Source organism: Botrytis porri (genome assembly GCF_014898465.1).
Source record: "Botrytis porri strain MUCL 3234 chromosome Unknown BPOR_013, whole genome shotgun sequence".
Classification (NCBI taxonomy): domain Eukaryota; kingdom Fungi; phylum Ascomycota; class Leotiomycetes; order Helotiales; family Sclerotiniaceae; genus Botrytis; species Botrytis porri.
The window spans coordinates 419,011-433,105 of record NW_024066087.1 but is presented as its reverse complement, the minus strand read 5'-3'; the positions used below and the strand labels follow the sequence as shown (position 1 = coordinate 433,105).

General features: G+C 44.3%; 6 protein-coding genes across 6 annotated transcripts; 2 read left to right on the top strand and 4 right to left on the bottom strand.

Annotated features, from left to right (window-relative positions):
• Positions 1-955: 955 nt before the first annotated feature.
• EAF01_009060 (uncharacterized protein) lies at positions 956-1,679 on the bottom strand (the record flags this gene model as incomplete). Its single annotated transcript, XM_038917316.1, has 2 exons — positions 956-1,488; positions 1,559-1,679. The coding sequence occupies 2 exons, from the start codon at positions 1,677-1,679 to the stop codon at positions 956-958; spliced, it is 654 nt and encodes a 217-aa protein (XP_038766921.1).
• A 1,139-nt stretch (positions 1,680-2,818) lies between these two features.
• EAF01_009059 (uncharacterized protein) lies at positions 2,819-6,028 on the bottom strand (the record flags this gene model as incomplete). The annotated part of the gene is made up of 1 exon (XM_038917315.1): positions 2,819-6,028. The coding sequence occupies one exon, from the start codon at positions 6,026-6,028 to the stop codon at positions 2,819-2,821; it is 3,210 nt and encodes a 1,069-aa protein (XP_038766920.1).
• Positions 6,029-6,960: 932 nt separating this feature from the next.
• Positions 6,961-7,749, top strand: EAF01_009058 (uncharacterized protein; the record flags this gene model as incomplete). The annotated part of the gene is made up of 1 exon (XM_038917314.1): positions 6,961-7,749. One exon carries the CDS (start codon positions 6,961-6,963, stop codon positions 7,747-7,749), a length of 789 nt encoding a protein of 262 aa, XP_038766919.1.
• A 428-nt stretch (positions 7,750-8,177) lies between these two features.
• Positions 8,178-8,945, bottom strand: EAF01_009057 (uncharacterized protein; the record flags this gene model as incomplete). The annotated part of the gene is made up of 1 exon (XM_038917313.1): positions 8,178-8,945. One exon carries the CDS (start codon positions 8,943-8,945, stop codon positions 8,178-8,180), a length of 768 nt encoding a protein of 255 aa, XP_038766918.1.
• A 3-nt stretch (positions 8,946-8,948) lies between these two features.
• Positions 8,949-11,597, bottom strand: EAF01_009056 (uncharacterized protein; the record flags this gene model as incomplete). Its single annotated transcript, XM_038917312.1, is given in 8 exon segments — positions 8,949-9,334; positions 9,384-9,590; positions 9,641-10,020; positions 10,073-10,393; positions 10,406-10,569; positions 10,707-10,800; positions 10,849-11,008; positions 11,059-11,597. 8 exon segments carry the CDS (start codon positions 11,595-11,597, stop codon positions 8,956-8,958), a joined length of 2,244 nt encoding a protein of 747 aa, XP_038766917.1. The 3' UTR covers positions 8,949-8,955.
• Positions 11,598-12,007: 410 nt separating this feature from the next.
• On the top strand, positions 12,008-13,338 carry EAF01_009055 (uncharacterized protein). Its single transcript, XM_038917311.1, has 2 exons — positions 12,008-12,659; positions 12,716-13,338. Exons 1-2 carry the CDS (start codon positions 12,128-12,130, stop codon positions 13,225-13,227), a joined length of 1,044 nt encoding a protein of 347 aa, XP_038766916.1. The 5' UTR covers positions 12,008-12,127; the 3' UTR covers positions 13,228-13,338.
• The last annotated feature ends 757 nt before the right edge of the window (positions 13,339-14,095 follow it).

The following is a 14,095-nucleotide window of genomic DNA, read 5'->3' as shown; positions in this document are numbered from 1 at the left end:
CATATCCGCACACGTCAAATAAATCTGGCCCGTCTGGAAAGAATTCCACTTCAGCGAAAGAAGCGTATAATTCGATACGTACTCCGGGATCTTCACCGTCTTCGTCGCCGTATACCCGCCCGCGATAGAAGTATAACATGATCCGAGCGCGGAATTATCGGCTTCTTGACAACGTGTTGTGCTGTTGAACCCCCCGCAGGTAAACCAGTCGTTGCGCCAACATGCTTGGCCGGGTGTGCAATCGGCGTTGTAGTCGCAGGTAGCGCGGTGACGTCGGTACAGGGGAGTAACCGGCGGCGAAACAGGTTTCCGCGACTTGTTTTGCTGCTTTGGTGGGGATGTATCCCGGTGTGATGAGATGAGATGGATGGATGGGCAAATTATTATTGTTGTGCAGGGCAGGGCAGGGCAGGGTAAACGTGGGGTAGAGCGGTTGAAGATGTGGTTACTTAACATCACCTGCCTTATGGGGTTGCTGCTCATAACCTTCTGCAGGTACTAAATTAGTTGGAGGGGGATTGACATGGTTGATTGTCCTTGCGGGAAAGGCCGTAAGAGGACTTCAAAGTCATTAGTCCTGCAGTAAAGAACTCGAGACTGTATGCAGTAATTCTTAACATTATACAGGGTAAGTTAGTTTTCATGTTTAAACTTCACTTCACGTACACATTTGCAATAGATCAATAAGTAAACACATTTGTTTATTTTCAGAGAACCAACGTGCGAGATAGATCTAAACACAAATGCATATCATGAAGATACCATCTGTATCTACTCTATTAATTAAACACATTGTTCCCTATGAACATCCCTTTCTGATCGACGCACAATGTACGCCATCCCAACGCGCAATGCAAAGAAACTTGCTTCCCAACCATATTCCGAATGATATTACTTCCTCGCCAAAAGGCAAATGAAATATCCCCAATCGCAACTCACGGTCTAGCATTATTGCTTAGATGAAATAAGCCGCAGCAAAAGCAGCAGCGAGCAAACCACCTGAGATGGTGTTAGCTTCCATAGCTCCACCGGTGTGAACAACAGTGGTGCTAGTGCTGCTCGCGGGTCCGGAGCTCGTAGCCGAACTCTTGACGGTGGTGGATGCGGTGGTGCTGGTGAGAGTGGTAGATGGAATGATGGAGGTGGAGTTGGCGTAGGTACCAGTTACGACGCTGGGGGAAACGGAAGGGTAACCGGAAGCAGAAGTGCTGGGGATGGGAGAGATGATCTCAAGGGAGCTGGTGGTTTGAGTGCTGGTAAGTGTGTTGGTGACTGGAACTGGGGTGATGATGACTGGGACAAGGGTGTCGGTTGGCGCAGAGGAGGTGTAAGCAGTGGTTTCGGAAACTGAAGGAGGATATGGAGAAGATTGAACGACGGTTGGGACGAGAGTTTCGACGGGAGCAGAGGAACTGTAAGCAATTGTCTCGGAAACAGGAGCAGAGGATGGGAGGACAACGGGGACGAGTGTCTCGATAGGTCCAGTGGCTATACGAAATATGTTTGTCAGTATTCTGATCCTTGAATTACTTATGACATGAGTGATAAAGGGCCATACTACAAGAAGTTGACTCAGTAGCCCATGCAACACCACGAACAACTTGACCCGCGCCGCTGACGGGGAGAACAAGTGCGACAAAGAAAAGCGCGAACATGGTGACTTTCTGGACGATAGACATAATGACTACTTTTGAGAGATGTTTCTTAAATAGAAAGCTTGTTTATTTGAAGTGGTTGATAAACGAAAGTGATGGTATGGAATTGTAAACTTGATGTTTCGTTTGGAGATCTGAAGTTGTTTGTGAAAGAAAGAAAGAAGGAAGACAGATGGGGAACTTCTGGAAGTTTATAAACAAGAAGTTTGTGATGGGGCGGTACAGTATGGCGCTAGGCGAAAGGTGAATGATATTGAGATTATGGCTCATATATTTACCTATCAAAAAGGTGAATGGGAGGTTATAGTAGAATATTGCCAATCTGCTTCACCGGCGTGATATCAAAAGCCTCAAAATACAGGTCAGGAGGGCAAATTGCACAGAATTCAAAACTTAGCCATGGCTTCCCACTGTTACATCATATTCCTCTGTAGTAAACAGGAAAATTGTATATGTGTTATATAGATTTCAAGTTCTTACTCTCCTAAGAATTCTCGTGAAGTGAATGAGAAGATGAACTTATCAAACTCTTTGACTTCAGAGGCTCATCTCCATATAGATATTCACCATTGCTTATTTCCTAGATCTCACAAGAAGTACATGCGAATAATTTCACTCTCCAACCAAGCTTTTATGGCATCTTGCCCTTAGGCTTCGGAAGCCACAAGCTACATGAGATTTCTACCTAATAACATCAACACTGCTTCCACTAAAACTCTTTATGACGTTAAGAATACTACCAATCCAATTTACCTCAAACTGTTGAACCTTCAAACTTAACTTCCTTGGAATTCCTGAATAACCTATCAAATGAGATCTGACAATCACGCTCAACGGCCTGAAGTGAATCTAAATACATGTCCTCAATTCTAAATCTCATAGATTCAACTACATACACGAAAACAATATATTAGTAGTGACTGACAGAGAGAAAATCTCAATCATGCACCTCGAAAAGCAGATTCCAACGGGTATGTAGTCTTGAACTTAAGCACAAATCACCCCAGGAGAAACGCATTTCTAGTACCCAAAAGCGGACAGAACCCAGCCACCTCTCTTACCCAATGCCGCTAAAAATCAAAAGGGGGTCATAATCATGCCCCAAATCGCATAATAACATCAATCGTACACATCATACCCGACAAATACAAATACAGACTGACTCACTGACGCTCAGGACTACTACGACCCTCGAGCATTTCAACCAACTCCGACACTTTTCCTTTTCCTTTTACCCGTCCCTTGCTCCTCCCGCTATCAGCGCTTTCCGTTTTGGCTAAGTTGTTGCCTTCGTCTATACTCAATATATCACTAGGGGTTCGACTTAGAGTTCCGCTTCCGCTGGCTCCTACGTTTCTCCCTCTCATACTCCCTACTTCGCTCAAATCTTCTTGAACATCATGATTGACGACGCGCAATCGCTCTTTAGGCACGGTAAACATAACTTGTACCACCCGATCCTCAATCGCCCTTTCAATATCCCATTCTTCATCATCTTCATCGATGCCATTTACAAGCGCCCTAGCCTCACTAGTCCTTGAAATCTGTACACTCGACCGACCGCCATTAACAAATGAACTAGATCTCCCACGCTTGGTCCCAATGTACTCACTATCCTCCCAATCTCCTCTACCTTGTTTCCTCCTCCATAAAGCCGCACCAGCACTCACCGTTCTTCTTGGCGAGTTGTCAATGCCAATTGGAAGAGGAATTGGCTCTCGATCTGCAGGACTGGGTTCTGCCGTAGTGTCACCTTCAGGTCTGAAAGCTTTGCGCAGACTCCCCAACCATCCACGTCTACCAAGACCTATGGGCTTGGTCTTTGATGGACTGCCAATGTAATCATGTGTCGTCCTAGTGGGTGTGTGCGGTGTTGATTTGAAAGAGGAATCAGTAGGGGAGGGAAGCACGCGGTCAGTGAACTGCTCTGGACGAGGGAGTAACGTAGCTGCTTCTGCCTGCAGTGTGGGAAAGCTTGAGTGCGTATGAGCGGTGGTGTAAGTTGAACCAGTATTTTCGCTACCGGAACTCCCAGGAGGGCAAATCTGAGCATTTTGTGCGACAGGGCTGTCGGGCATCGGACTCAGAGTAGCATTTCCCAAAGTAATGGTATTCATCGCGTATGTTAAATAGCCTCTAATTGAATTCGATCTTGCTCCTAGGGAACTGGATCCCGATCGACTCAGAGTAGCAGCAGTGGGGGCCATACTTTGCTCGCTAAGGTTGCTGGCTGTTCGAGCATTATCTTCAGAAAGTTCCCCTGAAACAGAGGCTGGACCAGTCGCTGTTATTAAGTTTGCTCGTCGAGAAGGAGAACTTCTCCCAATAGTTGAATGAGATCTGGCTTGAGCGTGAAGGAGGGCATCTGCAGCCGCCCAGTCTGCAACCCATGCTTCGATCTCACGTTCTCGTTCTTGCGCCGGGGATTCTGAAACAGGCATGTTGATGCTTTGGCTGTGAGATTGTATGGGCACTGAGTAATTCTGAGTAACTGGATCTTTGAATGGATCCGATCGTCGCTTCGCACCAAAGTACGCGTCGCTTTCTTCGAATGGAAGAGCAATCCCAACTTCAATAGGAGAAATTATATCAGCGTCTTCGTCTGCTTCATATATTGGATGTATCGGCCCAGCTGCACTAATATTAGCTGCTCTAGCATTTCCAGCTACTGCACCAGGGTCGAAGGTCGAAGCAGGCTGGTAAACACCTCGATTGTTTCGTACAGCTTTCCTGGGTATTTGCCGAGGTTGAAGTGTGGGAGAGCCAATCTCTCCTGCGCCGTATTCGCCAGTATGCAGGCTTTCATATCCCCCCGCTGCGTTTCCCGAGTCATAATAATGATTTTGGCGATCAGAGTAGTTGTGAGTCTGATACATTTCTTGTGGGCCCAAGTATGCAGTGGCTGCGTTGTAGCCAAGAGACCTGAGGTCTTTTTCCCTCCCCTCGTGCCTCGAATCTCTACGTCTCTTCCTGCAGCGAATCAAGCACCAACTAAGTCCTGCAACGATAGCGATGAACGCAGCGATACCTAATCCGAGTCCTACGCCAAGGCCGACTTTCGAGGAATCCGAGGACGAAGAATCGCTTCGAGCGTTAGCCGCGACATATGCTGGATTGGTGTAGTTCGAAATCCAAGTGGAGCTCGTAGCATTGAAAAACATGGGTTGAACAGTTGTGTCAACAGCTCTCTTCATATTGTTGGCGGCTGTTATATTGAACCCACCTAGTACCATCATAACGTTTCCAGGGAGCATTGTTGCACCGTGCCCATAAATACCATCTCCAAATGGCTGATCCGCAGGTACCGACCATTTCCAACGACCAGTTCCTCCATAGCCCGTCCCAAGTTCCAATATAGCAAATTGTGGATCGGCAGCTTGATTAACGCTACCAACCCATCCGCCCAAAACAATGACTTTAGATCCATCTTCTGACAATATTGCGGTGTGCCCCGAACGACTATCGACACTGGTTACTGAACTTTTTACTGTTAATTCTGTGTTGGAACTATCTGTTGAAGATGGTGGGTTGACCGTGACAAAGCTCCAGCTCTCCTCGGGAAGACTCCAGATAGCGATTTGGCTCATGTTTATAAATGCGCCTTGTGTATGTCCACCGAGAAGTATAAAATTTTGAGTTTGTGACATAATTCCCGAAGCATTCGAATAAGCAGGAAGCAGAGGTGTGATAGTAAATCCCGCCTCAGCAACAGGTGCTCCTCTGTTAGCAGTTAAATCCAAACTGTACGAATCTGTCGATGCAGGTGATATTCGCATCATACGGTTCGTATAGTTGGCATTCGATTGCCATGTCGTTGTATTCACCGAAGCAGTGGGACACATGCCACCATAGATATAGATATCCGTATTTGTAGCATTTGCGTTGACCAATGTAGAGAACTGGAAACCACCCGACAAAAATTGCGCGCCTGCGCGACCAGCCGAGGAAATATCGCTGGACACAATAGTCGTCTCTTTTGCCCATGTCCCATTCCCGACAGCTCCATTTCCAAGTGTATAAGTCCATAACTCAGTGCTGGCAGATTCCGAACAAGAACCAGTAAGCAATGAAATTTCGCCGTCCGTCCCAATCGTAGGTATAAAAGCAGTATTGTTGTCGAGAAACGAAAGATTAGGCGTAAAGGATTCTAATGTGAGATTCGAAGCGAATAAGGTTGAAGATATATTTAGGGATAAAAACTCCGGTCTAGTGTCTGATTCAGAGGCGACGAGGAAGATAAATGCAGTGTCGTTTCTTTGGCTTGAGCTCGATGGGAGAAGTATCGTGGTAGGATTATATGGTAAGGTCTGCGACTTTGCAATTGTTGTGAGACTTATCAACGTCCAAAGGACAGGCGATGAATCGGGTTTCATGCTGGATCTGAATCTGAATCTGAATCTGAAGATGAAGATGAAGGTTGAAAAATAAAAATGCTGGCGGAGGCTATTCTACTAGTTGATGTTAATCACATTATTGTCGCCAGTAAGAATTTCCAATTGAGAGTGGAGAGCTGTGCAGCTCAGCACCGATTCTCCTTAACCCAGCCCTCTTGTCCGTCAGGTTTCAATTGAAGTATACAGTCGTTCAGAAGTAATCGTCGTCTGTATTGAACAGTGAGTGCTACAAAACATCTACATCCAAACATGAGTGTGGCCCAGTCTCCAGCCCCGTTCTGACGATAAACACGAGTTCCAGACCAGCCATGATCATTATTGACATGAAGGGAAGTTTTCCTATTCGTTGACCTAGTGATAACCGTGATTAGCTCCGTGGATGCTTGTCCTCGTAGCCTTGGATGCATGCGAGAACAACATTGCGGAAACTTATTCCATCATGAGATACTTATATACTTTACACCCAGACATCGACTACTTTAGCTCATTGATTGTCCGACATCTCAATTGGTCTGAAGCAAAGGTACCGGTATGCAATTGGGAAAAGAATTTCTTTGAGGAAATCCATGGGTTGATTTTGATTTTGATTTTGATTTTGATTGATGATTGATGATTGAATCGCTTAAAGGACTGGGGGGAAAGGACTGGTGGACCGATGAAAATGAAGGGGCTGTCTGTCTATGCCTCGGTTCCAATTTTAGGCCTAATCTACACGGTAGTGATGGAGGGGCATCGCACCGTTGGATTGGGCTTGTTATGATAAGTTCCACGCGTCGATATCATTTTAACATCAAGATTTCCCTACACTGTCTTCAAGATTCCTTATTGTATCATTGTCCCCTCATACATACCATACAACGCACATAACACAAGTTGGTGGCGGATTAGTCCACTCCCACAACACAGCAACCATGCCAGCCTGCACACTTCATCTACTTTCTCTCTCCGTCACCATTACCGATTTCCTCTCAGCCCTTTCAACGACTTCTCTCACCCCACTCACAGTTGGTAGGGTTGTGCGTTGGATCGTTCTTCCGACATCGATATCGATCGACCCACTTATCGCACGTAATATCCATTGGGATGTTCTGATGATCTTGCCCAATACCGACATTCTTCCAGCCTCACTACAAAACCTTATCCTTCATCAATGGCAGGTGACAGCAGGAATACCTTCGCGATTACTTCATAATTTTGCGTCCAAGAATAGACGACTACTTGATCCACGACCTGGAGACACACCGCCTCTAACAGGAAGCTTAAACAACTATCGTGCAAAAGCTTCAGCTCAGTCCCTCGAGCTGTCTCCTCCATTAATGGAATGGATCAAAACCTATAGAAACCAAGAAGGGCGAGGTGCAGTCTCCATGCTCAATCTCCTAGCATTCAAACCGGGACTCAAAGAAGAATATTTGAAATATGGAGCCGAATTTGCAAAGTCCATTGGTTCGAAACGAGGTGGTATTGCCAAGATAGTGGGAACTGTCATATATGAGGGAGATTCAAAGGAAAGAGGTGAATGGGATGAGGTTGCCGTGGCACATTATCCGAGTATTGAACATTTTGCAGATATGCTTGCTAGTGAAGATTATCAGGAAGTAAATCACAGACACAGGGTGGGAAGTTTGAAGGATACTTTCATTCTTTGCACAACAGAATCGGATATGCCTGTATGGGGAAAGAACGAGTCGAAATTATAGGTGTAGCGCATTTGAGACACCAGTCCGCCTTCTCAGTTAGCTGAATCCGTCTGAGGGATTGTTCCATTGCCAAACGTCGGACTTTCATTGCTATGTCATAGGTGTGTATACAAAGTGCACTATTTTTCACATCAGACTGCAAAATAATCTTCTTCAATGAAGGTTTGATAATTCCGATAAATGGTTGCTACATAGCTATACACATCAGTTCTTTCCCCAGCAATCCTAGCTACCCTAAGTATCTCTCGCAAAACAATAATACATTCCATCTCCCTGTACATATCCTACATAACATACAAGGATTCTGGTCGGCAACGAAACTCAATATTTCAAACCCTTCGATTTATAGTAGAGGATATGTGAGGCTGAGATTCTTCCAAAAGAGCACTCTTTATGCTAACAGCATTTATAATCGAACGGCAAAGTCACTATTTGGTGGGCTCTTGCCATTGATTCCATGCTGGAAGTCGCTTTGCTTGTGTTTCATCAGATACAGGGTTTCCACTGGTGGCGGAAACATCTGGAGAGAAGCCTCTCTTCTCACCCATACCAATACCACTAATCGTATTGCCGTTCGGTGAAGCCAAAGTTTCGCGTGAAGAAGAATTTTGGGCTTCTAACGTGGCTCGGTGTTTAGCAATGACTGTAGCAATGTCTTTCTTGGCCTGCTGAATATTATCGTCGGATGCTTTTGCCATACTAGGTAATGGTGTCTCGTAATGCTCCTCTGACAAGATATCTATTACTTCTCCACCCAGTATTTCCATACGTAACGTTAACTCTTTTGCTGCCAGGGACCACTTGCGGTATTTGTGGCCAAAAACATCGCGAGTCTTCTCCAATGCCAAACCATACGGACTACGATCTTTAACAATAGAAGTCTTGATGAGCCCATTCTGGATATCGGAGGAAAGTTGAGTTTCCAGGTGCCCTCTTCGTTGTGCGTTCAAATAGAACACATACTTTTGTCTAGTAGGGTCCAATAAAACTTCATCTAGTAATCTGCAGTCCGGGCAGTTCGAATTGCATCCTCGAATGTCGCGAGTCCATCTTACGGGCTTGACAGGTCTTTCTGCATGATAACGTATGAAATAAGAGCGTATAATGGTCTGAAACAATTGCTTGAATAATGGTGCCTTAATTGCGGTTGGAATAACATTGCGTATAGAATTAGCCAGAGCTTCGAGGAATGGCATGAATGTATCGTTAAAAAAAAGCCCATTTCACAGATTGAGCTTGGTCGCAAAGTCCTCTGAAGAGATGCTCGAGCTCGGGGAACATCTCTTTCTGGTAAGCCCGACAAACAACGAGGGCTATGCTCCGGTACTTCCGCTGTTGCCACGTTCTACCTAGTTGGTATCTGGCAGGGTAACCAGCCTCGCCTTCTGCTGAGGCAATGTCGTCCGGCCAGTCTTTGAAATTCAATACATCCAATCGATCAATATTAGTTGACAATACATCTTTGAAAACTAGATCAAGTGGCTGAGGTGTGCGTTCGCTTAATGAAAGACTTCTTGAGATATGCGTCAAGATTGAGCACAGCATTTGTTGCTTTTTCAGACACGCTTTGATGGCTGGGAGGAAACTGACGTCAATTAGTCGAGTCCATCGATAAAGAATCATAACAAGCATACATTTCAATGATCTGTTTCTCAGACAAGACTCTTGCTATTTGAATCAATTGTGTTACATCGGATACACTCAGAGATTGCGCACATGCCAATAATGCTAATTCATATTGCTTGGAGGACCAATCAGTCTCCACTTGATATTGAGATAGATTTTTAATCGCTTTGCACCGATCACCGAGAGTTGGGATCGTAGAAACATATGACTCAGCTCTGATACCACCGTCAGCGAGTCAATATTAGCATTTCTGGTTGAAACATACCTAGCCAGTATCCATAGAGGTCCCTTTTTCTCTCTCAATTTATCTAGTAACGGCTGATATTCAGGGCCTGAGAAGCAAGTTGGTAATGTGCATTCAAGAAGAACTTTGTCATCAAGGTCTATTATCGAGCTGATCACCAAGAGATATACCCTATGCGAGAACCCCGACAGGACATTACTCGGCCAACAGCTTTCGCTTTTCGCAAGTACTACTTCGCACACTTTTTTCATTTCTTCCCGGTCAGCGGCAGAGGATTCGGAAGTGATTTTCCCCAAATCTGCAGTATATTTGAGGACACATTCGTTTCTGTCACTGTCCCATTTACCTAATTTGCCTAATATGAATTGGAATCGAAAAGCTCGAGGTATGAGGACTATTATCTTTGCACTTTCAGCCGTCTGGCAGTCTATAGTTATTAGCAGATGAACTTACAGGAGCACCATAATATTTTGTCATATATTCATCATCGTAGTTCTCTGAATCCGTGCAGGCACCGTCAAGAGGGTCGTCATCATTGATGAGGTTTTTCTCATCAAAAAGTTCAAGATCTGCATATAGCGCCTCACCATCGAGATTTACAACCTTGGTGAGATGTAATGATTCCTCCTCCACTTCATCCATGACGTGACTTTCGTCGTATTTTTCATCGTAACCATAATAGTCATGTCCAGGCGGTTCAGTTGGGCCACTGGCTTCTTTCTGCAACGTTGCCAAGTAGAGCTCAAAATTGCTCCTTACGCAAACTTCCTTGAGCTAATTGGCAACAAGACGATCCTTTCCGCGGAGCTTATGGAGAGAAATATCAGATTGGTCGGCTTCCGAAAGCACATATCCCAATATGTTTTCTGGAACTAACATGCTGTCTCTTGTCCAGGGTTCCAATATGCTTTGTAGATTAGATAATGAAGTTTCTAAAGCTGTAGCAGAGCCTAAGATATGGTACGTCAGAAGGTGTTTGGACTCCTGGCTTGATTGTTTATCTTGTTGCAAGGAGGAATACGATAATGCAAACATGAAAGCAATGAGGGGCTTGGAAAAAGACATCAAGTAATTTGGTTCCACTTACTAGTCTCTCCTGGTAGGGTATGCTGAAGATCATACCTGAGGATAAGGCGGTGGTCCGAGGATAATGGTGTACTCTTCACCGATACATCTGTGAACTTTAGGTTGGTTAGTTTGATTTACTGGCAATGCAAGAAGGGTATCACAACCCATGAAAGAAATGAGCAGTCCCATTCTGAACATCCGTTATTCTGAAATTGGACTTTCTTCCCATTGTGTTCAAGAATGAACTTTTCGCTCTCTCTAGCAGATGGTAGAATTATGTCTAACATTCCAAAGTTGTCTCTAGATGGCATCCGAACTGAGCTACATGTCTTGTTAGAACCCAGTAAACTTGCGAGGACCTCAGAACTTACTTAATCATCTCTGCGGTACTTCCAGGTGAGTGATACACGAGAGCACACAGCTCTGCATGAGCACTCTTATTCTCCAATCCCAGCCCAACCTTCACTTTTTCTAGTATTGATTGAACCACTGATGTCCAAGCGGGATTTCGCGTAGATATCTTGTTGCCGGGAATGGTATATACATTGGATGGAGTAAGTATATCTCCAAAGGACTCGCCAGATTCTGAACCGCTTGCTGCCATTATTTTTTCAAAGTCATGCTCGGTGAGTGGGAATCCAATTGTACCATAGCCGTGAATTGAAATTCCTGGATTGGGTGCGTTCGGGAGAATACCTTTGTGGGAGAATGAAGTACCAATACCTAGATTATCAAAATGTTTCCGGAGATTTGTTTTCAATTTCACAAATGCATCTTCTTGGGTTCTCACAGAAGGTGCATTGAAGTTGCTGCGAGATCTGTCGACAGCAGGAGGAGAATCGTTCTCCGTGTCAGTTCCCGATGTGGAGGAATCATCACTGACCTCCCAAATTTCAGGACCTCCAGGCATTGATGATCACGAGTTGAACTCTTTTACAGATATCAAGAATGAACAGCGACACTGTTATGACATTCGGAGTCTGAAAATTGATCATAATGGTTAGCAGATAATCGAACAAGGCCTCGTTTCAGGCGACTTGCCTTGAATCAGATGTATCAAAAAGGTTGAGCAATTATAGTAAAGATAAAGTATTTGTTCAAGAATTGAACCGACTGTTGTTGTGGAGACGCGACATCAATGAACGTGACTTTGTCCCAGTCGCGTATTCACGTGTTTGATAATGTCATTCGCTGTGCTTGGCGGGCTAACCCAATATGATTAGCGTTCCCGTCGTCAGTCTGCTGAATAAGTTGCTGACAATACCTTCATCAGCATCAAAAATCAACCCACAGCGACCAGCCCAGTGGCTATCAGTAAGGTAAAAGTGATCAAAGAAATCAATCTCAAATCAATAAGTAATCATTTCCTCATCTTCATGTAAAGTATAAGTTATCTTTCTTCATCTCTCATATTCCAGCAGACGTGCCGGAAGTCTATATATGAAGCTCTTCATCCTCTTGTCCTCTATTTTCATTGCATCAATTTCAATACTCTTCTACAACAGCAGTACTCCACTATCACAGATCTTTCAATTCTTCACGAACAATAGATCAGCGACCGTAACACAAACAGACTCACTTGCAACTCAATCTTCTATGAGCACTTCATCTGCTATCAAGTTAACTATGTCTAAAGCACTTTCACACGCTAAAATTACCCCTCGAAGATCCTCCGCTCGTGGCCATGCTGATCACGGATGGCTCAACTCTTACCATACATTCAGTTTCGCAAACTACTATGACAGTCAATTCCAAAACTTTGGAAGTTTGCGAGTTCTCAATGAAGATCGTGTCGCTGGTGGCACAGGATTCCCTACACATCCTCATCGCGATGCCGAGATCTTCAGTTATATTCTGAGTGGAGAATTGACTCACAGGGATAGTATGATCAAGAAGGGAGCTGAGGGAAAAGAGGGAGACGATTTCTACAGAATGAAGAGGGGGGATGTTCAGTTCACAACTGGTGGAAGTGGTATGTTGATAATTTTATTAGACGATTAGAGTTTATGCTAACTAAATACCCCGCAGGCATTGCACACTCGGAACAAAATGAATCAAAGGAGGAAGTCCACTTCCTTCAAATTTGGGCCCTTCCCTGGGCTAGATCACTTACTCCACGATACCATACCAAAACTTTCTCTGAAGACGCTAAGCGATCAGCGTTCTTACCAATCCTCTCACCACTAAAAGCTGGTCCAGGTGCTTCTGCAGAAGAGGAGAAAGCTGCAGAACCAACACTCCCAGATACTATACCCATACATGCCGACTTCGTCATGGCTGCGGGAATCATTGGAGTAGACAAAAGATTTAAATGGACTGTTGGTGGAGGGGCAATAAAGAGTGCCGAGAACAGAAAAGTCTATATCCATGTTCCCATGACCAAAGGAGGCAACGCAAAAATCAGATTAGACGGTAGAGAAGGAGCTGTCCTTTCAGAGGGTGATGGAGCATTTGTCGAAGGTGTCAAGGCAGGGGATATCCTGGGCGTTGAAAGCATCGGTGAGGCCGAAGCGGAAGTTATTGTGTTGGACAGTGATTAGACATTCTCTCTTGTTCTCGGTTGTATATATTGATACCTATTTAGCATGCATTTTAAGATACTACTTTTCATCGGCTAAAGTCACAAATTTGCAGTGACCTCAGCGTTGCTACACATATTCCGGACGAATTACGTTCGAATACCCAGGACTTGTATGCAAAGTTACATGCAAGACGGCTAATAATGTTATGTCAATGTCAAAGCTGAGTGATGCAGTACTATCACTTGGAGATCCAATTCCGTCAAGGGAGATAGTCTCAGAAATTAGCTAGCTCAATTGTGTAAAGTACATCGCAAACAAGATCCACCACGGGGCCATACAACAACTCTGAAAGAAGTTCTTATATTAGAACAAATCTGTTTAAGATCACTTATAATGGTGGGCAATGAGAGTTTTTGAATTTGTAGTCGACAGTATGAAGTGGAGAACCGATCAAAGTTGATTGGAAAGCGTTGCTAGCATTGGAAGCGAGATCGATGGGACGGATGGTTGATGATTCTCTGAGTATAGACAGAAAGTGGTTCATCTAAATGTAGTGCTCCATGCATGACTTAACTAAAGACGAAAAATTAGTATTTGGAATATAAGAATAGCGATTAGCTTTGCTGTCAAAAAGGAAGAGTTTAAGAGATAAATATGGGAGGAATCGTTATGTAAAGCCAGTAAAACTTTCCACAAGTCGAGTGATTTACCCACAATCACGAATCACGCAAAGTCATCTCATAGATTCACAGGTACCAAATTGATTCAACAATAACTGCTTTTCAATTAAGATTAAAAATCACAAAAATGCCTCATCTGCCCATCTCCAATATAATGCAAACATAATCTTAGAGACGTGCTGCTCTCGAATCGAAAGAACCCCCAA

What these genes read in the sequence shown, in the direction of transcription:
- EAF01_009055 (XM_038917311.1), top strand. Translation starts at nt 12,128, where the DNA reads ATGAAGCTCTTCATCCTCTTGTCCTCTATTTTCATTGCATCAATTTCA. An exon ending in GTTCACAACTGGTGGAAGTG is followed by an intron (nt 12,660 to 12,715) that starts GTATGTTGATAA and finishes AATACCCCGCAG; the next exon opens with GCATTGCACACTCGGAACAA.